Source organism: Colobus angolensis, unplaced genomic scaffold (assembly GCF_000951035.1).
Source record: "Colobus angolensis palliatus isolate OR3802 unplaced genomic scaffold, Cang.pa_1.0 Scaffold7, whole genome shotgun sequence".
NCBI classification, from domain to species: Eukaryota; Metazoa; Chordata; class Mammalia; order Primates; family Cercopithecidae; genus Colobus; species Colobus angolensis.
The window spans coordinates 21,037,093-21,059,922 of NW_012120709.1; the positions used below are offsets into that span (position 1 = coordinate 21,037,093).

Here is a 22,830-nt window from a genome sequence, read left to right on the forward strand (position 1 = left end):
CGGTACTAATTGATGGTCTTTTCATAAAAAAAACATGTAAACCCTATTTCCCCAGCCACTGTTTAAATTCCCTCAAGACTGAAATTATCTTCTGTACTTCTGTGTTTCCTTCACATATGCATGGGATAATATTAAGTGCCTTACTATAATAATAAGTACTGCTAGTCATTTGTGGAACCCTTTACAATATACAAAGCATTTATTTGGACTGATCTATCCATTCACCTCAAGGATCCTCTCATGTATATTTAATTGACACATGAATAGAATGAAATGAAGTTCTTCTATTTTCATCATATTAATTGGACTTTTACCAGAACATCAGGGCTAACTGCTTTGTAGTTAGAACTTTTGAGGAAAATGTGCAGAGGAGGATTATTGATGCTTTGTAACATGGGATGGTCTTAGAGGCAAAGGGCTACATTTGAAGACTTAACCCAGTGAGGCTGGAAAACAGAGATGCTCTAGGGTAAGTTGGAGAAAAATGGCAGAGCTATTTTCTTCACTCTGCTTCCAACTTACTTCAGTTTTCTTTTCCAAATCATACTCTGGCCATAGAATTGAACTTTTAACACAATGTACAACAGTTTTTTTTCTATGACAAATTAAAAGATGAGTTGAAGAGGTAGGTCACTCCATAACTCAGTCCTTTATATGACCTAAGAGAATCACTGTTATGGAATATGATGCTAAAGGCTGTTACTAGACCCTGAATTTTGTAGATGAGGTAACAGGTTTCCCTAGGAGTTTAGTCATTTACCAGAGATCACAATTTAAAGCTCTCCCTTCTGCTGAGCATTTTCCTTATAACCTAGAACTAAGGCCCTACCAATTTTCCTACTTTTATTGGATCAACTTTCCTTCTAAGTTTGAGATCATGAGTGGCCTCATTTTGGGAAGGCCAGGATGGAACCACAGCTACTGCATTTCTCTCAGTGATGAGAGCCAGGATCCGGGGTCATAGAGGGACAGCCAATAGTGGTTTTGTAGGTGAGGTTGCTAAGGTCTACTAGCAAATTCGGAGTTATTACTGGTGCACTCTTGGTTTAGTAAATAGAGCAACTGAACTAGGATTTTAGCAATTGGATTCTATCCCTGATCCTTAAATTAAGTAATGATAACAATTGCAACGGCTATTTTTTTTTTGGGTACTTTCTATGTGCCACTACACCTTACAATGTGTTAAATACTTTATATCCATTACTTCATTTAATCTTCTATACAAGCTTGTATTAGTCTGTTTGCATTGCTATAAAGGAATACCTGAGGCTGGGTAATTTATAAGGAAAGGAGGCTTATTTGGCTGATGGTTCTGCAGGCTGTACAAGCATGGCATCAGCATCTGTTCAGCATCTGGTGAGGCCAGGAAGCTTTCAGTCATGGCGGAAGGGAAGGGGAGCCAGTGTGTCACATGGTGAGAGAGGAAGCAAGAGAGATGCCAGGCTCTTTTAAGTAACCAGTTCTCACATGAACTGACAGAGCAAGAACACACTCATTACCATGGGGAGGGCACCAAGCCATTCATGAGAGATTCTCCTCGATGACCCAAACACTTCCCACTAGGTCCCACCTCTGGTGTTGGAGATCATGTTTGAACATGAGATTTGGAGGGGACAATCAGTTAAACTATATCACTATTATTATTCCTGGTTGATTGATGAGAAACACCAGGCAGGGAAAATAAATAACATGCCCAAAGTCATTGTTTCTAAATAGCACAGCCTAGGTCTGTTAGACGCCAAGCCCATGCTTTCCTTGTGCCTACCTGATGCAGTCTACTTCACTTCTGACATCTGTTCGCTTAGGTAATGATGACAGTAATGATACCTTACACAAAAGAGAACTTAACCATGTGAGAAGCAATATTCTAAATACATTGTATGCATTACCTTATTTTACCAGATAGAAATTATTTTCATCTTTAGTTGACAGATGAGAAAACTGACGGATGGAATGGTTATGTAACTTGTTCAAAGTCACCCAGATAGGAGGTAGGGAAGTCAGGTTTTGAACCCAGGCTGTCTGGTTTTAGAATCATACCCTTAATCATTATGCTGGTTCTAGAAGCTGGACAATTTAATATCTTAAGTTATCTTTGGCTCCATCAGTAGTTTTCTGAGCCTACTGGGTACATACTGAAGTGTGAATTCTGCAGAGATAGGGATAAGTAAACCTTTTTCTACACTGGTTTCCTTCCAGTTAGATAGCTGTATTATTTTTTTTTAAAGGAAAGATAAAAATGCCTTGTGAAAAATTTTGGTGTGTTGTGATTGAGGAATATGAAAAATAAAGAGGCATTTCCCATATTCCCTTCTCCTCTTTGAAATGGAAAAGAAGTTTTTGAAAGGGGTAAGAATTATAACTTAGACTGAGGCATACTGTTGATACTGGCTTTGAAGTATTCCATCCACTGGCGGATCGTGGAATCTCCCATTAGATATATGAGCTTTCCTCTCAGGCATTCCTTCATTTTGACTGTAGCCAAACTACAGGAGACAGGATTCCATGTGTTTCTCCAGACATGCCCACTGGGGATTGTGGATGTCATTCCAACCTTGCATTTCTCTTTCTTTGCAACTGTTTCTTCTGCCAAAGAATCAGTAAGATAGGATCGTCCAAAACATCAAATTACCCATCAGTATTTACTAAGAGCCTTCTATCCTCTAAGTATCCTAAGAGGGGGTAAGGATGGTGGTAATGGTGGAAAAAGTCTTATTGAAGTGTTCTCTTAATGGAACAGAGTTTTTTTTTTAATAAAAATTTTTCTGTGATGTGAATTTCCTAAATAATGTGCATTAATGTTCATTATAAGAGTATATGTTTCTTCCTAGAAAAAAAATGGCTTTCTGGGGGAAAATTTAAGTATTTTCTAGCCTTTCTATGAAAGTAAAGTCATCAATTCTTGCATAGGAATGGAAGCTCAATTATCCTATCATTTTAGCTCACTTTACCCCTAAGTTTGTCACACTGTAAGTGTCTTAAATGCCACCATCAAAATACAAATCCTTTGAGTTAAATAACGGTGATATAAAAAATACTAACAACTAGTTTGCCTTGGGAACTGGCCAATCAAAATGAATATGGCTTTAAGCTGGACAGTGTCTTGGAGGTCCAAGATGGGCCAGGGATTAACCCCTTAGTCTTGGAGGGGTTTAGAAGAGTCTTGGAATCCAAGTGTTGAGGAAGCCATGATGGTGAGGAAGCCATGATGGTGAGGAGCCCATGGCAGGTTTGGGGCAGTGATTATTAATCAACTGAGAGAAGTAGTTTAATATTTTAATAACTGGTATGAGTGTACTCGTGTATGTGTAGTGAATAAATAAATTACATCTACATCTAGGTATGTATTTACACTTCAGTGTAGATAGGTTTATTAGTGATTAGCAAGGCTTTCTTTCTTTTTTTTTTGTGATTAGCAAGGTTTTAATGCTGAACTTACAGAGACATAAAAGCTCTTGCCTTGAACCATTTTAGATAGGAGTGTCCTAGGTTATTTGGATTCAAAGAAATTGGAGAGTGATTAGTAAATATAAGTGTGGAAGTTCTATTTTGTATGCTAACAATTGTTTGAAAGGTGGCAAAGATCCAGAGGGAAGGGTTATAATAAATTGACACCCAGATGGCAGGTTGGAAACCTCTAGATGGTGATGGGCTAGTGGTGATGTGGGAAGAGGTGATGGCAGTGGTATGAAGAGGGGTGTTGTGGTGAGGTAAAAAACTAGATACAGAATTGGGAAAGAGTTAACGCTTAAAGGTTATTGTATAAATTGGTCAGGGAATTCACTGACTGACAAATAGACTGATGATGAGAGTTACAGTTACTAAAATAGGCTTATAATATCCCAGTGATTCAATTATTCACTCACCTAGATAACTGGTATCTTGGCCAACCTTAGATAAGCCAAATGAACAGAGTACTGATAGGACTGAAACAGTGAACAAATCCAGTAGAAAGAAGAAACCCTTTAAATGGGTCTAGAACTAGGCACCACCCACCAAACACAGGAGTACTTACTGTTGCATTTGGAGACACTAATCGTATTGAATTTTTCCATAATCTCTACACCCACATTTGACCTTAAAGACACAAATACAGAAATTAATCTGTAGGTGGCCTCAAATCAGGAAACATACAGAAACTAGATTATCCAGTGCCTCAGTTATTTCTTAGCGATAAGTCAATTATTATGCCTACAGTTTCAGGCCATTTAGTAAATTTCCATTTCTTTGCCTATTAGGCTATGGGATACAGTTACCCAGAAGGTATGTAAGAGGATTTATTGAGATGCAGAAAAAATGTATTAGAGTACACACACATATACAAATGTGCGTTTCTCATTTTCTTTTAGTTTTTATTCTGTATATATTTTAATCTCATTGATAGGAATTAAATATTCAAAAAGTTTGTGGATTACTAGAGAATGGGCACTGTCTCTAAATGAATTCACAGATCCTTTCCCGAAAGGCTCTTACTAAAGACACCCAAAATTGATGCACTCACAAGACTTTTCTTTGGATCAGTTTATAGGCCAAATTACAATATTTGCACACGTAGTCTCAAGAAGTAATTATTTTTACCTTTCAAAGAGGCTCTTTTCTTGTTTGCTAAGATAAGAAACTTTCTTGTTCTCAGAATGCATATGAGTGAGTGCAGCACAGGGCATGTGTTGAGGCCTCACACAGTAGAAGGCTTCTTGGTCTCTGTTGTCCAGGTACTGGCACAATTCAGCATTTGTGTTTAGGATCAGGCCACATTCAGAGTGGACTTGGGAAGTGCCATTGACGAACTGGCCAATGAAGATCACCCTGTCATAGCCTTGGTTCCTTGCCCTCCAGAGAGCTGACACCCCTTCACTGGGGTGGATGAGCAGCAGAGACAGGGAGACCTGGCCCTCCCAGAATAGAGTGAAGCTGACCAGGTAGGTACCATTGTTGAAGTCAGTCACCTTTCCTGAAGCACCTGCCATCAGGGCTGGGGAGGACATCCTGGCCCTCAGGAAATCCCCACCATATTGCTTCCTGTGTCCCAAGTGGTCCCTCATTTCCAGCAGGATGTCCAGCTGGTCTCCCCTGCAGTACGTATCTCGAGGGTTGAGGATGGTGGCTGTGCTGTGTGTGGCGCTGGTAGTGGTGTTCATGTGGGTGAAAGGTCTGGGTGGGATTTGCTGATCTAGTTTCTCTATGATTTCCTTTATTCTGAGTTCAGTCTCTGTTAGTGGCTTTAATGGTATCAGTGGTGCTTTAAGGAATAAGGACTTTATGGAATTGTTCGAGTGATAGACGGAGATGGATAAGTTTAGAGCAGACCAAATCTGAAATGACAGCAAATGTGATATGAGATGGATAAATTAAGAGCATACCTGAGCTGAAATGAGAGGAAGTATAACATGCTATGAAATTAACCTGTTCCTAGTTCCTGTTCCTGTCATTTTTACTTATTATGATTTTCAATATTTATTTACATACTATTATCAATGTTATTTAAATTATCCAATAAAAAGACGTAGAATGGAGACTGACTGACGGGAGGGACAGAAGGACAGGAGGTGAGCAAGATGGCACAAAGGCAGGGCACCAGGAGGAAAGTCTGTTACTACTATGATAGGGATATTAGAAATTACTATTATGGACAAGCCCACCCAAGGAAGCCTCACTGATTCTGCATGACTCACAGTTTGCTGCTCAACTATGGGTTCTACTGAAAAATGGAAACCCTCACCCTCACAAAGCCAATGCTGAGGAGATGACCAAGTACCACAGTGATTACTGCATTAAATTATTGTGCTCCATCTGTCCAGATTACGTATCCGAGCACAGCAAGCAGATGTGGAGATTTAATTTTAGTGAGGACTGTCCAGTATCTAATGGCCTGTTTGACTTCTGTCAGTTGTCTACTGGTGGCTCTGTGGCAAGTGCTGTGAAACTTAATAAGCAGCAGATGGACATTGCTGTGGATTGGGCTGGTGGCCTGCACCATGCAAAGAAGTTCAAGGCATCTGGCTTCTGTTATGTCAGTGATACAATCTGGACCACCCTGGAACTGCTAAAATATCACCAGAGGGTGCTGTATGTTGATATTGATATTCACCATGATGATGGCATGGAAGAGACCTTCTATATTACAGGCCAGGTCAGGACTGTGTCCTTTCATAAATATGGAGAGTACTTTGTAGGAAATGGGGACCTATGGGATATTGGGACTGGCAAAGGCAGATATGCTGTTAACTGTCTGCTCCTAGATGGGATTGATGATGAGTCCTTTGAGGCCATTTTCAAACTGGTCATGTCCAAAGTAATAGAGATGCTCCTGTCTAGTGTGGTGGTCTTATGGCATGTCTCAGATGCCTTGTTTAGGGATCAGTTAGATTGCTTTAATCTGACCATCAAAGCGCATGCCAAGTGTATGGAATTTGTCAAGAGCTTCAACCTGCCTATACTGTTGATGGCAGAAGGTGGTTACACCATTTATAATGTTGCTCAGTGCTGGAAATAAGAAATAGCTGTGGCTCTGGATATGGAGATTTCTAATGAGCCTTCATACAATGACTGCTTTGAATACTTCAGACCATATTTCAAGCCCTACATCAGTCCTTCCAATATGACTAACTAGAACACTAATGAGTACCTGGAGAAGATTAAATAATGGCTGTTTGAGAACCTAGTAATGCAGCCCCATCCACCTGCAGTCCAAATGCAGGTGATTCCTGAGGATGCTGTCCCTCAAGAGGGTGGCATTGAGAATGAAGAAGACCCTGACAAGCATCTCCATCTGTTTCTCTGACAGACGAATTACCTTTGAGGAAGAGTTCTTCGGTTCTGATGAGGAGGGAGAGGGTGGCTGCAAGATCTCTCCCATCTTCAGAAAATCCAAGAGGGTTAAAACAAGATGAGAAAGAGAGACTCGGAGATGAAGAAAGAAGTCACAGAAGAGGAGAAAAACAAAGGAGAAGAAGCCAGGAGCCAAAGAGGTCAAGGACCAGGTCAAGCCGGCCTGAGGGAAGCTCTCCAGCTCTGGCTTCCTGCCTAGTCCCCAATCTTTCTCTCCCAAACCCTCAGATTTTATGTTTTCTATTTCTCCGGGTATTCATATAAAATTTATTAAATATAAATAGTTCCAGGGACTAGACAGAAATCAAGACCCTGAGCCCAGGGCAGCTGTGCTGAGTGATCTCTTGTAGGAACTGCCTTGCCACCCATCCCTGTGCAGGTCTTAACTCCGAAGCATAAAAGGTGCCAGGTCTGGGCGAAAGGAATACTTTTGTGCAAACATGAGACAAAATACTGAAATGCCAAGTGCCTGCTTAGTAGCTTTGGAAAGGTGCCTTTATTGCACATTCTAAAAGGGGTGGCTGGGTCTTCAAGGATGCCCTGTTCTTTTCAGGCTCCTAAAGTAACATCAGCCATTTTCAGTTTGGTTCCATTCTCATACCTTCTCACTGGCCTCAAGTGAGCCAAAAAACTCACACTGACTGCCATCTGTCTTCCCCCAGTTGTGCAGGTGAAGGATGGTAGGCTAGTCTCCTGCCCTCCTCTACCTGCAGAATTGGGGGAGTTTTGAGATACTATTTTTATTTTTGTGAGACTCTGTAATAAAATGGTATATTTCTATACTCCCTACCCCAAAGACATAGAATGGTTGAGTAGATTATAAAAAAACAAGACCCAATTCTATCCTTCTGCAGGAGATTCACTTCATCTTTAAGGACACATATAGACTGAAAGTGAAGTAATGGAAAAAGATATTCCATGCAAATGGAAACCAAAAGAGAGCAGGAATCACTATATTTATATCAGATACATTGGACTTTAAGTCAAAAACTGTAAAAAGAGAAAAAGAAGGTCATTATGTAATAATAAAGGGATCAATTCATCAAGAGAAATATATATATAAATATATATATATATATACACACATTCAACATTCAGAACACCTAAATATATAAAGGAAATGAAACAGGAGCTACAAAGAAATTATTTAGGTAGACAGTGAGGGTAAAGGAGTCCTTGGCAAGGCTTCCCTTTTTAACAAAAAGGAGCCCCTAAGTCATTTCTTTTCCAACAAAGAGCAGCCCAGAAAATCAAGCTGCAAACATAGATAAGCAAGCTGAAAACTTATATGGTGAATGCTGGCAGCTGTGTCAATAGAAAAGGGCTAACTGAGGGCCAGGCATGTTCAACATGGAGGCTCCATCTTCCCTTTTCTTTGTCACAGTGTGTACAGTAAAAAAGCAGGCAACATGGAGCTGGCCAGGTAGAGAATCCATCTGCATAATAAAAGATTAGAGTGGGACAGCCAGCTTCTTCACATGCTATGCAAATGGCACACCTAGTCCTAACAAGTTCTTTGTGTGCTATGCAAATGGCATACCTGGTCTGACCAATCTTTCTTGCCCTATGTAAATCAGACACTACCTCCTCAAGCTCATCTATAAAATCTCCTGCACTTCACTGTGGACCAAAAGACCCACTCAAGACCCCTCTGTCTACACAAGAGAGCTTTTCTCTTTCTTTTGCCTATTAAAACTCTGCTCATAAACTCATTCCTTGTATGTCCATGTCCTTGATGTGAGACAATGAACCTTGGGTATTATCCCAGATGAACAATGCCGTTTCATTGTGGGGGCCCACCTGGGATCCGAGGAAGATTCGTCGGAAGGGTGAGTGTAGTAGTGGACCCCAATTCCTTCATTTCAAGGCTGTCTGCTCTCCATTTTAAAAATCAAACCAAATACTGGGCCCCCAATCAGCCATTTAAAAATTTAGCATGGCTACCAGCCTTACAAGACTCAGGGGACAGACTTGCCAGGAAGAACTTAGCTAATCTCCCCGTGTCCTCAGAGTGCTGGGAATGTTGACTTTGCTTCTAATTGGGTTCCTTTTACAGAGAGCCAGCTGTCATGTGGGGCTGGAAGAGGTCAAGAGGCACTGAAGGTTCCTGGCCAGGGAGACACCCTGGTGTTACCCGAAGGCTTCTGGACTAATTCCAGCCTCCAACAGCCTGGTGGATGATGGCAACAGGATCTCCAAGCCTTTTCTATTGCAAATTTTCTCCTTTCCTATCCGCAAATTCCATGTCTCCTACCCACTCTCTATATGCAATGCTTTGATAATTTTTACAATTCAGTAAAGTAATCCTGTTAGGCAAGGTCAGGAAATGCTATAGTACCTGGGAATATAGCTCATGGGATTATTGTTTTTGTGATTTTCTAGGCAGAGGGCCTCCTTCCCTCCCCCACACCCCCTGTGAACATCTTTCTCTTTACCCTTGGTCTGAAGAGTACATTGTATTTCAAGGTCAACAGTACCACCTAGTGAAGTAGGAACCCTATCCCATTAGGCATATTATTGACCATTTGCTAAAACACTCTTAGCTTCCCAATTCTTGCTTTTTGTGCCCCTCTACTAGAGACCAGGCTTTATGCTCCTTCTGCGAACAAGAAAACTCTGCCTTCAGCAATGAGGAGAAAAAGGTCCTCCAAAACCAAATTTTAGTCTCAACACGGTCCCATCAGCAGGAAAACCACCATTTGGTTCCTATGTTCTTTTAAAGCACCTATTCTGCCTCCTCTTAAAATGGTACTTAAATAGTAAGGGGAATTTAATTCTGGAAGTTAACCAGAGCCACTGCCTAAGAATAAATACTTTAGTACAGGCCATAATAGCAAATTGTACAGCTCAAACCTGCATTCTCTCTCAGTTAAAGGGCATTGCCCAAATGTAAGTGTAACACAGTCTCTCTCGACATCCATTTATTGGGAATCATGCAGATCACACAGTCTAGGAAGTCAAAGGGAAATCACCAGCAGAGGACTAGAATGACATGGGTGAGCATGACTAATCCCAATTGATTGGTTCCTCTGGTTTCATTGCTGAGAGTTATGCCTGTATCAGTAGACGGCACCTTTAAAGGATGCCAAGGCTCAGGGAGCCAAGGAGGGAAAACAGTTGGGGGGATGCCCTCCACTGTCTTCCCCTCCACCCTAGGCCTTTCCAAAGGAAAGGAAGGTGACTAAATGGACATCTTTTTTCTCACTTCTCTTTCTAGATGAATAACAGACTATCTTTGGTCTGCACTCCTCTGGAGTGCTTTCTGAAGCACTGGGATTCCTTTGACCCCAAGACTGAAGAAAAAGTGACTCATTGTCTTTTGCACAAGGGTGTTGCCTTCTTACCATCTTCAACCAGCCTGGCCTGCAGAGGGGAGCCTTGGTTTTAATACTATCCAACAATTAGATGTTTTCTGTAGACGGGATGGCAAATGGTCAGAGATCTCTTATGTACAGGCTTTCTTCACCCTGTGAGACAACCCAGAACTTTGCAAGCATTGCACAATCAGCTCAGCTCTTTCAGCAGTCATATCAGGAGGACCCAATGGGAATGATTCCCCAAAACTAGAGAGAAACATCCAGGGGAACTATCTGAGGCAACTATTGAGTGTCCAGGCCCTTCTTGTCCTCCTTCTCTGAGCCCCCCTCCAGCTGTGCCATCAGGTCCTTCAGCTCCACCATTTCCAAAACTCCCCACTACCCCAGCTTCACTCTTACCCTTACAGGATATGCTCAATGGAGGTGATGTCACTAGGGTTCCCTTCTCATTGCAGGATCTTAGGCAAATAAAGGGAGATTTAGGCCGATTTTCTGATGACCCTGATAGGTATATAAAAGCTTTCCAAAATTTAACTCAGGTGTTTAACCTCTCATGGAGGGATGTTATGCTGCTCCTATGCCAGACCCTAACTGCAGCTGAAAAACAGGCAGGAGAGAAATTCAAAGCTGAACAATATGACTCCTATAGTAGGCCAAAAGGGAAAAAAAGAAAATAGGGAAAGTGAAGAAATAGGGGAACCATCATTTCCAATAGGAAGAGAGGCACTACCTCTTGACTACCTTGTTTGGAACCCCAGTGACATTACAGATGAATAGAAAAGGAAACACCTTTTAATGGGTATTTTGGGGGGCCTACGAAGAACTAGGGCCAAACTTCTTAAGTACTCTAAACTGTCCACGGTAAACCAAAATCCAGAAAAGAATCCCACAGCCTTTATGGAACGGCTGAAAGAGGCACTAATAAAACACACCTCCTTGTCCCCTGATTCAGTTGAGGGACAGCTCATTCTAAATGACAACTTTATTACACAGGCAGCTCCCAGTATTAGAAGGAAACTACAGAAGTAGGCTATAGGGCCAGACAGCATTTTGGAGAATCTCCTGAGGGTGGCTACCTTGGTCTTTTATAGTAGGGAGCGGGAAGAAGCCCAGAAAAAAGAGAGGAAACACAAGAGAAGGACTGAGGCTATGGTAGCTGCTTTGCAGGCTTGCAAAGTCTGGGATCCCTGAGGTGCATCTGCGAGTTGCTATCGATGTGAGAAGTAAGAGCACTTTAAAAAGGAGTGCCCAGGAAGCAAGAAGAAGCCACCTCAACCCTCTCTAGCCTGTGACGGGGACCACTGGTGATCAGACTGGCCCCAGAGATGGACATCAACAGGTTCAGAACCAGTCTCAGAGATGGTCCCGGGGCTCAAGCCCTGGCTCTAGTGGCTCAAGCCCTGGCTCTAGTGGCTCAAACTACCATTACAGCACAGGGGTCCAGGTAATTCTGGAAACTGAAGGAAGGAAGGTGGACCTCCTTCTGGACACCAGAGGCAGCCTCTCTTTTCTCCTCTATAATCGAGGCCTCCCCTCTTCCCATAGCATGAGAGGTGAGGGGTGTCTCAGAAAAACTAATCTGATATGTCTTTCTCAACCCCTTAGTTGCAGTTGGGGGGACATTATTTACATGTGCCTTTTTAATCATGCCTGAAAGTGCCACTCCTTTATTAGGTAGAGACATTCTAGCTTGCATGGGGGCCAGCCCCAGGAAAAAGTCTTTTTCTCCTCCAGTGGAAGCTAATATCAATCCAGAAGTCTGGGCAACTCAAGGAAGAATAGGTTGAGCTGTAACCACTATCTCAGTCTGGATCTATCCTAATGATCCTACTTTTTTTCCTAATCAGAGACAATATCACCTAAAGCCAGAAGCTAAGAAAGGGCTAGAAGCCATTATTAATAACCTGAAGATGCAGGGCCTTCTTAAACCCTGTAACAGTCCCTACAACACCCCAATATTAGGAGCACAAAAACCCAATGCAGAATGGAGGTTCATTAATAAGGCCATAGTCTCAATCCATCTGGTAGTACCTAATCCCTATACCTTGCTAATCCAAATACCTGTGGGAACTAAATGGTTTACAGTCCTAGATTTAAAGGATGCCTTTTTCTGCATACTGTTACATCCTGACTCTCAATACCTATTTGCCTTTGAAGAATCCCTCTGGCCAAACTGCCCAGGTAAAACGCATGGTGCTGCCTCAGGGATTTTGAGATTATCCCTCATTTGTTTGGACAGAAGCATTGTCAAAGGACCTCTCTGAGTTATCCCATCCTCAGGTAAGGGTCTTGCAATATGTGGATGATATACTGCTCTGTGCCTCAACTGAGGAAACCTCTTGGGAAGGCACTGAAGCTCTTCTTAATTTCTTAGCTGACAGAGCATATAAGATTTCAAAATCTAAGGTCCAACTTTGCAAAACCTTGGTAAAGTACCTTGGTTTAGTGCTTCTGAAAGGATTAGAGCATTAGGGGAAGAAAGAATTAAGCCCATTTCCTCCTTCGCCTTCCCTAAAATCCTCAAGCAACTGACGGGATTTTGGGGCATTACAGGATTTTGCAGGCTATGGATACCTGGGTATGGTGAGATAGGTCATCCTCTATATCACTTCATAAAAGAAACTCAAGTGGATAAAACTCATCTCCTAACCTGGAAACCTAAAGCTCAAAAGGCCTTTAGCCAGCTAAAGCAGGCCTTACTTAAGGTACCAACCCTCAGCCCTCCTGTAGGGAGGACCTTCAATCTTTATATATCAGAAAGGAAAGGAATGGGCATGGAAATTTTAATTCAGGCCTGAGGACCAGCTCAACAACTAGTGGGCTACCTGAGTAAGCAACTTGATTTGGTGGGTAAAGGATGGCCAGCATGCCTCTGAGCAATTGCCATGTTGGCCCTACTGGTACTGGAGGTCACCAAACTAACCCTGGGAAATGGCTTAACTGTTTATGCCCCATGTAACGTAGCAGGATTGCTGTCTTTTATGGGGAACCTTTGGCTAACAGACAGTTGGCTCCTTAAATATCAGGCTGTGCTGTTAGAAGGGTCAGCAGTTCAGTTAAAAACTTGTTCTTGCCTAAACTCAGCCACTTTCCTCCCCAAGAAGACTGGGGAACCTGAACATGACTGTGAGCAAGTTGTGGTACAGATCTATGAAGCCAGGGAGAATCTCAGGGAAACTGCCCTAGAAAATCCAGACTGGACCATCTTCACAGATGTCAGTTCCTTTGTAGAGCAAGAAGTCCGTAAGGCAGAATATCCAGAATATCACTCTGAATGATGTTATTGAAAGTGCACCTCTCTATCCAGGCACAAGTGCTCAACTAGCTGAACTGATAGCTCTTACAAGAGCAGTTGAATTAAGCAAGTGAAAGGTAGCTAACATTTACATTGACTCCAAGTATGCTTTTTTAGTTCTCCATGCTCGTGCTACCATTTGGAAGGAAAGACACTTTTTTACCACTGATGAATCTACTATAAATTACCACCAGGAAACTAACAGGTTATTATTCTTAGTTTTCCTTCCATGAGAGGTAGCAGTGCTGCATTGTAAGGAACATCAGAAGGGAACAAATGAAATAGCTGAAGGAAACAAGTTAGCAGGTCAGGCAGCCAAGTCAGCAGCAAGAAAGCCTCATGGCATCAACTTGAAGCCCCTCTAACCTGGAAAGGCTCCATAAAAGAAATTAAGCCTCAGTACTCTCCTGCAGAAATAGAATGGGCCATTTCTCAAGAGTTTACTTTCCAGCTCTCAGGATGACTACAGTCAGAATATGGCAAACTCCACTTGCCAGCCTCCAGCCAATGGAAAGTCTTTAAAATCCTTCATCAAATGTACCTCGAAACAATAAATTGCTCATGGAATTCCAGACCCCTGTATGATGTTTGCTAAAAGTAGTGACCTACAAATTTGTGGGTGAACAGGATATGTCTGGACTGACAGCCCTTGATGCAAAGATTATCTGAGATATTGACCAGCGTATATTATGTCCCTAATTTTTTGAAAGTCCATTTGTCAGGTGGACCTTTCTCATTTAACAAAAATCATATAATCATCTCAATAGAAAAGGCATTTGATAACATTCAACTTTGCTTCAGATAAAAATATCTCAACAAATTAGGTATGGAAGAAATGTACCTCAAAACAATAAAATCCATGTATAACAAATCCACAGCTAACATCACATTCAATGTGGAAAAGTTGAAAGCCTTCTGAAATCTGGAACAGATAGTGTTGACCGCTTTTACCAGTTTCATTCAACATAGTATTGGAAGTCCTAGCCAGAGCAATTAAGTCAGAGAAATAAATAAAGGGCATACAAATTGGAAGGAAGGAAGTTAAATTGTCCCTGTTTGCAGACCACATAAACTTATATTTAGAAAACCCCATAGACTTCAGTGAAAAACTGTCAGAACTGATTTTAAAAACTCAGTAAAGCTGCAGGATACAAAATCAACATAAAAAAATCAGTAACATTTCTATACACCAATATCAAACAACCTGAAAAAAAATCAAGAAAGCAATTTCATTTACAGTAGCTACAAAAAAAATCCTAGGAATAAATTGATCTAAAGAGGTGAAAGATCTCTACAGTGAAAACTACAAAACATTGATGCAAGAAACTGGAACACACACACACACACACACACACACACACACACACACACATACACACACACAAAATAGAAAGATATTCCATGTTCATGGGTTAGAAGAATAAATGTTAAAATGTTCAGACTACTAAAAGCAATCTACAAATTCAAGGCAAACCCTATCAAAATACTAATAATATTCTTTGTCAACATAGCAAAACAATCCTAAAATCTGTATGGAAACAAGATCCAGAATTGCCAAAGCTTTTCTGAGCAAAAAGAACAAAGCTGAAGGCATTGTATTACCTGACTTCAAAATATACTACAAAGTTATAGTAAACAAAACAGTGTTATACTGGCATAAAAATAGTCACATACACCAATGGAACAGAATAGAGAACACAGAAATGAATTCACATATTTACAGTCATCTGGATTTTTGACAAAGTCATCAAGAACATACAATGGGGGAACAAAAGTATTTAAAATAAATGGTGCTGGAGAAACTGAATATCCATATGCAAAATAATGATATTAGACCCTTTTCTCTCACCATATACAAAACTCAGTTAAAAATAAATTAAATACTGATATGTATGACCCTAAGTATGAAAATACTAGAAGAAAACATAGGGAATACTGTTCAGGACACTGGTGTAGCCAGAGGATTTTTGGATAAGACCTCAAATGCACCGAGAACAAAAGCAAAGATAGACAAATGGGATTATATAAAACTAAAAACTTCTTCACAGCAAAAGAAGCAATCAAGTGAGTGAAGAGTTAACCTCCAGAATGGGAGAAGATATTTGCGAACTATCCATCTGACAAGGGATTACTATCCAGAGTATACAAGGAACTCAACCAACTCTATAGCAAAAAAAAATCTAATAATCCAATTAAAAAATGGGCAAAAGATCTGAATAGACACTCACCAGAAGAAGATATACAAATGGCAATCAGGTATATGAAAAGGTGCTCAACATCATTGATCATTAGAGAAACACAAATCAAAACTACAATGTAATATAATCTCACTCCTGTTAAAATGACTTTTATCCAAAAGACAGGTAGTAACATATGCTAGTGAGGATGTGGAGGAAAGGGAACCCTTGTACACTGTTGGTGGGAAAGTAATTAGTACACCACTATAAAGAACAGTTTGGAGGTTCCTCAAAAAACTAAAAATAGAACTACCATATGATCCAGCAATCCCACGGCTAGGTATATACCCAAAAGAAAGGAAATCAGTATATCCAAGAGCTACTTGCACTCCCATGTTTATTACAGTACTAATTACAGTAGCCATGATTTGTAAGCAACCTAAGTGTCCATCAACAGACAAATACACAAAGAAAATATGGTATACATACATGATGGAGTAGTATTCAGTTATAAAAAGAACAAGATTCTGTCATTTGCAGCAACATGGATGGAACTGGAGGTCATTATGTTAAGTGAAATAAGCTAGGCACAAAAGATGAACTTTGCATGTTCTTTTTTATTTGTGGAAGTTAATAATTAAAACAATTGAACTCATGGAAATAGAGAGTAGAATGATGGCTACCAGAGGCTGGGAAGGGTGGTGGGGGCATGGAGGAGAAGTAGGGTTAGTTAATGAGTACAAAAATATGATTAGACAGAATGAATAAGCTCTAGTATTTGATAGTACAACAGGGTAACTACAATCACCAATAATTTATTTTACATTTAAAAAATAGCGAAAAGAGTATAATTGTATTGTTTGTAGCACAAAGAAAAGATAAACTCTTGAGGCAATGAATACCCCATTTACCCTGATGTGATTACTATGTCTTCTATGCTTGATGCTTGTATCAAAATATCTCATCTACCTCATAAATACATACACCTACTTTGTACCCACAAAAATTAAAAACAAACAAATAAAAACCAAAAATACAGATATTCTGTTCTTCAGATGTTCCCTTAAAGAAAGTAAAAAGGTGAGGTAAGCGTTGCAAGAAGTGCAATGCGTTTATATGTGACAAAGAAAGAATGTGTATGTGTGAACACACACACAGTATTTATCCTCTCACATATTGCTTAATGATTATCAGGTATGTTGTTTGGTATCTAGCTATTGAAACTCCCCTCCTATGATCTACAAGTCTTGTAGTTTAGCCTTTCCTAGAACACATGAAGTAACAAGCAAAAATAAGCTTTTGTAAACCACATAAATAAAGCATTTCCTACCTTTGTGGAGTTCTGGAAAACTGTAAAAGTGATCCAGGAGGCTAATATAAACAACAGTGCCCACAGCAACTTATAATTTATCATACTTATTTTCATGATTAGGATCCTACAAGAGACAATACAAAAACAAGCACAAAAACGTACAACAAAACAAAACAGAAAAGCCAACCAACGTGGGAAACATTTGACATTTTTTTGACTCATGATTACTTTTTAGCCTCAGATAAATAACTCCCAGAAGTAAATCTTCACTCTCCAAGCTATACTTGGTATCTCCCAGGTGCTCTCTTTTAGCTATCTGCTTGTACATTCTACAGAACAAATATTTCATGGAGCCCACTGTGAACTTTAAGAAATCGAGCAGCTAAGGGCCTGAAGTATGCAAGCTTGCTTGTGTCTAGATGAAGTCTCCAGACTATTTGTCACCTAACTATCAGGTTCCCTGTTCTATTCCCTTAAACTCAAGGGCAGACACAAAATACTCCAGCAAATATTGACACCAAGAACCATATGATTATAGTGCCTGTTGAATATAAATTAGTTTTTCTGTTTCATTAATGCCAATCTGTTAATATGTCCTCCTTTTCTGTTTTGGCAGGCTTTCTAGCACCTCTGAAGCTTGAAAAGAATTATTTTAAAACATTTCTTACTTAAAAAACAATTCAGGCCTTATCAGTGTTTTTCTATGATTTGTCTTAACATTTCTCTTTGCACTGGAATTCCAAATTCTCTTTTAACTTGGAACTTTAAACTTTAACATCAGATTGCTTGAATGCTGCCCTTCTAAAACTTTCCATCCCTCAAAATTTACCCTCCCCTAGAAGCGCCTTTCACCCCAGGTCCCTAGTTTATACATGGGCATTAGACATTTCTGCACCCAAAAATAAATGTTCCACTTTTCCCTCACCCTCCCAATTTTACAAATATTTTCATACCTTTAGTTTATAGATTGTTCAATCTCATACATAGACTCTCTGGTGAGCTAGGAGTTGAGGATTTCTTCTGAAGCCACCAGTGTGCTACTGGCATACCTCTCCTTTGTCCCACAATAAACTGCAGATATACATTACAGTTTCTTTACCTTTAACATGGTTTCACAACCTTTTGCTTGTTTCAGCTAAGAAGGAAGTGTCAGCTACGTCAACTCCACCTTAAGGAGGGGCCTGGATCACAAACTGTAGTTATTAGCTCAAGCAGAGACAGGAAGGAGAAATGAAGTGCTCAGCATAGTAGGTTATATGATTTCAAATTCCTGAAGTTTTATGAGTCTAATTCTAGTTACAATAAATAACTGATGAGAAAAATAGTGTTTGATAAATAATTGTATTTAGTTAATACAATTTGATAAATATCATAGTTACAATAAATAACTGATGAGAAAAAGAGCCAGAAGTTTGAATGATGGAGAGTGATCGTCAACCGAAAGTCAAACTTTCTAGTTTCCATCTGAGCGTTATTATCAAGACCCAGTTGGCAGGATTCAAGTGCATATTATCTCATACATAGTAGGTTTCAATACAATTTGCTGAACTGAACTAAAAGAACCTCAAATATAACATAGGGAAGACAATAATATTAATTGCATCTGAGACTAACAGAGTGACAGCTTATAGTCATGGGTTTGAATCCATCTGGGATTTGTATTCTTGATCTGAGGAAAACAGTGCTGGAAATAGCAGGCACCCAGACAGCTGCACCAGTGCCCACAGGAAGCAGTAGTTGCTGGCCCTGTGGCTCCCTCCATGGGTTTATTACTTCTGCCCTACACAGGAGGGTAAACTTATTTAAGCATGCCCATCAATCTTTCCAGTCTTATGTTTTTAGAAAGATGGAATCAAGACCAATTTCACAACTGGTCTTCTTGTTTCAGATCTTGAAATTCTTCCAACATCTTTGATCCTGTTCTACCAACTTCGCCTTAACAATACTTCTTTATGTCTTTACATGATGACCTCTGGAAAAGCTGTTTTAACCTTATAAAACTGGGTCTATGATTGTCAAATTTTTCACTGAGGAGCCTGTAATAAGAAAAAAGTATTTGCAGTGGGTTTGGTTTGGCTGCTCCATAGAGGACTGATGCCAGCACCCACCCAAGTTCACAGTCTACTCTGAGACATATAGATTTATAGATTTTAATTTGGTTTGGTCACATAGATTTTGAAATCTAATGTTAACCTGGGATCTTTTTATGAGGTAGGCATAATAGATATGCTTGACTTAAAGAACCAAGAGCACAGAAGAAAGTTTGAATGATTTGTGCAGGTCATCTGATGAACTTTGAAACAGGACTGAATCCAAGATTCCTGTCACTTTGATCTCTAACACTGTGTGTTTATAGTGTATATGTATGACAACGTAAGCACAAAGAATGAAAAGTAGGAAGTTGGAAAAACTATCTTGAAGTCTTTATACCATGTGTGAATTGGGATAACATTACTTGAAGATAGACTCTGATTAATTAAGAAAAATACTGTAACCCTAGTATAACCACTAAATATTTCTTTAAAAAAGTGGTATATATAATAAATCAGTAATGAGGATTAAATGAAACAATAAAATATGTTTGATTAGCCCAATAGAAGGAAAAGAAGGAAAAAAAGAAGTGGAACATAGAAAACTTCTGTCAATATATTCTTAAATTCAAATATATGAAGAGTGATCTGAAATCAGAATGATATAAACCAGGGGTGGACAAACTTTTTCTATAAAGAATCAGATAGAAACTATTTTAGGAGAAAGAAACTATAAACAAGAAAATATAATGGATATATTAAAATTAACCTTGTGATATTCAGTTGGGATTAGAATTATCTGTATGCATTCAGAGTTTTTTGATGGATAAATATGCATTTGTATGTATACATGGGTTCATGCACACAGACATATATTTTCAAGCTCTGTCCATAGAGAAGCCCTAGAAGCAATGACACCTAGTGCCTAGACCTTGGTTTCTTAATTCTCCAGTAAAGGGAGCCAGAATTTCTTGGAGAAGTGGCTGGTTGATTCCATCACTTTGTCAGGGCATATGAGATGAGCCTAGAGCATCTTGTGGTGCTAGGAAATGTCTTTTAAAAAATGGAGGGACATGACAAAATGGTCCAGAAGCTAACCTGAAAGAGCTCCTGATGACCAAAGTTGCAAGAATTTGAGCCACAAAATAAATAACAATTGTTTTGGAATATATATTAGTCTACTCTCAAATTTCAAAATATAATCATTGTTCTCACATTTCAAAATACAATCATGCCTTCCCAACAGTACCTCAAAGTCTTAGTGAATTTCAGCATTATATTCAAAAGTCCAAAGTCCAAAGTCTCATTTGAGACAAGGTAAGTCCCTTCCACCTATGAGCCTGTAAAATCAAAATCAAGTTAGTTACTTCCAAGATACAATGGGACTATGGGTGTTAGGTAAATACTTACATTCTAAAAGGGAAAAATTGGCAGAAAGAAAGGGGCTACAGGCTTCATGCAAGTTCAAAACCCAGAAGAGCAGTCATTAAACTTCAAAGCTTCAAAATAATCTCCTTTGAACCCATGTCTCACATCCAGGGCACACTGATGCAAGGGGTGGGCTCCCAAGGACCTGGGCAGCTCTGCCTCTGTGGCTTTGCAGGGTTCAGTGCCTGCAGCTGCTCTCAAGGGCTGATGTTGAGTGCCTTTGGTTTTTCCAGGTGATGAGTGCAAGCTGCCAGTGTATCTACCATTCTGGGGTCTGGAGGATGGTGGACCTTTTCTCACAGCTCCACTAAGCAGTGCCCCAGTGGGGACTCTGTGTGAGGGCTCCAGCTTCACATTTCCCCTCCACACTGCCGTAGTAGAGGTTATCTATGAGGGTTCCCCTCCTGCAGCAGACTTCTGCCTGGACATCCAGGCTTTTCCATACATCCTCCTAAATCTAAGTAGAGTCTCTCAAGCCTCAACTCTTGCACTCTGTGCACCTGCAGGCTTAACACCCTGTAGAAGCCACCAAGGCTTATGGCTTGCAATCTCTAAAGCAATGGCTTGAGCTGTACCTGGGCCTCTTTGAGCCAGAGCTGGAGCTGGAGCAGCTGGGATGCAGGGACCAGTGTCTTGAGGCTGTGCAGGGTGACAGGGCCCTGGGCTTGGCTCACAAAACCATTCTTCCCTTCTAGGCCTACAGGTCTGTGATAGGAGAGGCTTCCACAAAGGTCTCTGAAATGCCTTTGAGGCCTTCTCCCCATTGTCTCCACTATTAGCATTTGGCTCCTTTTTACTTATGCAAATTTCTGCAGACTTCCTGAATTCCTCCCCTGAAAATGGTCATTTCTTTCTACCACATTGCCAGGCTGCGAATTTTCCAAACTTTTATACTTTGCTTCCTTTTTAATATAAGTTCCAGTTTTACATCATTTTTTGCTCATACATATGAGCATAGGTTGTTAAAGCAGCCAGGCTGCTTCTTGAACACTTTGCTGCTTCGAAATTTCTTCTCCCAGATACCCTAAATCATCACTCTCAAGTTCAAAGTTTCACAGATCCCTAGGATGGGGGCACAATGCCTCCAAGTTCTCTGCTAAAGCATAACAAAAGTGACCTTTACTCCAATTCCCAATAAGTTCCTCATCTCCATCTGAAACCTCCTCAGCCTGGACTTTGTTGCCTATATCACTACCAGTATTTTGGTGGCAACAATTTAACAAGTCTCTAGGACGTTCCAAAGTTTCTCTCATATTCTTATCTTCTTCTGGGCCCTCCACCTTCTGCCTGTTACCCAGTTAAAGTTGCTTCCACATTTTCAAGTATATTTTTGGCAGTGCTCCACTCCTCAGTACCAATTTTCTGTATTAGTCTGTTCTCACACTGCTATAAAAATATTTGAGACTGGGTAATTTATAAAGAAACGAGATTTAATTGGCTTATGGTTCCACAGGCTGTACAGGGAGCATGGTAGCTTCTGCTTCTGGGAAGGCCTCAGGGAGCTTTTACTCATGGCAGAAGGCAAAGTGGGAGCAGGCGTCTTATATGGCCAGAGTAGGAGCGTGAGTTTGCGGAAGGGGCTACACACTTCTAAACAACAAGCTCTTGTGAGAATGCACTCACTATACAGTACCAGTTGGGGTTGGTGCTAAACCATTTATAAGAACTCTGCCCCCATGATCCAATTACCTGCTACCAGGCTTCAGCTCCAACACTGGGGATTACAATTCCACATGAGATTTGGGCAGGGACACAGATCCAAGCCATATCAGAATATAACCCATAGAATTAAAAAAAATCTATGAGTTCATATCTATAAAAGTAAATAATAGAATAAATAAATGGGGTAGAAGAAAGAGCTGTTCCTCACAGAAGAATTCCAACTAACAAATATGGCAAAAGTGAAGGAAATACAAAATGATTAGAACTCTTCAGTAATAATTGCCATACTCATTATCTGCTAACGAATACTGAAATCAGTGAAGAAAATTTGAAGAAAAACAAGAGTTTATTTCCACCAATATATTTGTAATTTCAAAGTTAAAAATAGTGACATCGGAGTGGAGAAAATCAATGAACATCTGCTTACCCAAGTGATGAAGGTTAACATAACCAGTAATAAGACATATATTGGTTTGGCAATAATCTGCCAGACTTTTCTGTAATTCAAAAACTCATTTAAAAGTCAAAACAATTAAAAATCTTCTCAAGTTGAAAAAAAAAGTTATACATGAAATGACTCAGTTTCCTAATTCCTTCATTTACCAAATAATCTGCCAAATAGTTAATATTTTCTAATAATAAGACACAAATGCTGTGCTGAGAAGGGCATATCACGTCTATGGTATTCTTGACAACAATGTATAACTTCAATCTAATTATGAGAAAATTTTGGACAGAAAAAAATTGAGTGACATTCTACAAAATAACTAATTTTTCTAAA

The 22,830-nt window shown here is 40.0% G+C and overlaps 1 protein-coding gene and 1 pseudogene across 2 annotated transcripts in view; one reads left to right on the forward strand and one right to left on the reverse strand.

Annotated features, from left to right (window-relative positions):
- Positions 1-18,051, reverse strand: part of LOC105501054 (NXPE family member 4) — a 61,266-nt gene extending 43,215 nt beyond the window's left edge. The window contains exons 1-5 of one of the 2 annotated variants that reach the window (XM_011926799.1): positions 17,883-18,051; positions 16,948-17,053; positions 4,579-5,312; positions 4,016-4,077; positions 2,380-2,586 (exon numbers count right to left, since the gene is read on the reverse strand). In XM_011926799.1, coding sequence (XP_011782189.1) covers positions 2,380-2,586; positions 4,016-4,077; positions 4,579-5,312; positions 16,948-17,043 — 1,099 coding nt within the window. In that variant the 5' untranslated portion in view covers positions 17,044-17,053; positions 17,883-18,051. The remainder of the gene's footprint in view (positions 1-2,379; positions 2,587-4,015; positions 4,078-4,578; positions 5,313-16,947; positions 17,054-17,882) is intronic. The other variant, XM_011926797.1, reaches the window with a different exon arrangement.
- LOC105501179 lies at positions 5,556-6,995 on the forward strand (annotated as a pseudogene).
- Positions 18,052-22,830: the final 4,779 nt, after the last annotated feature.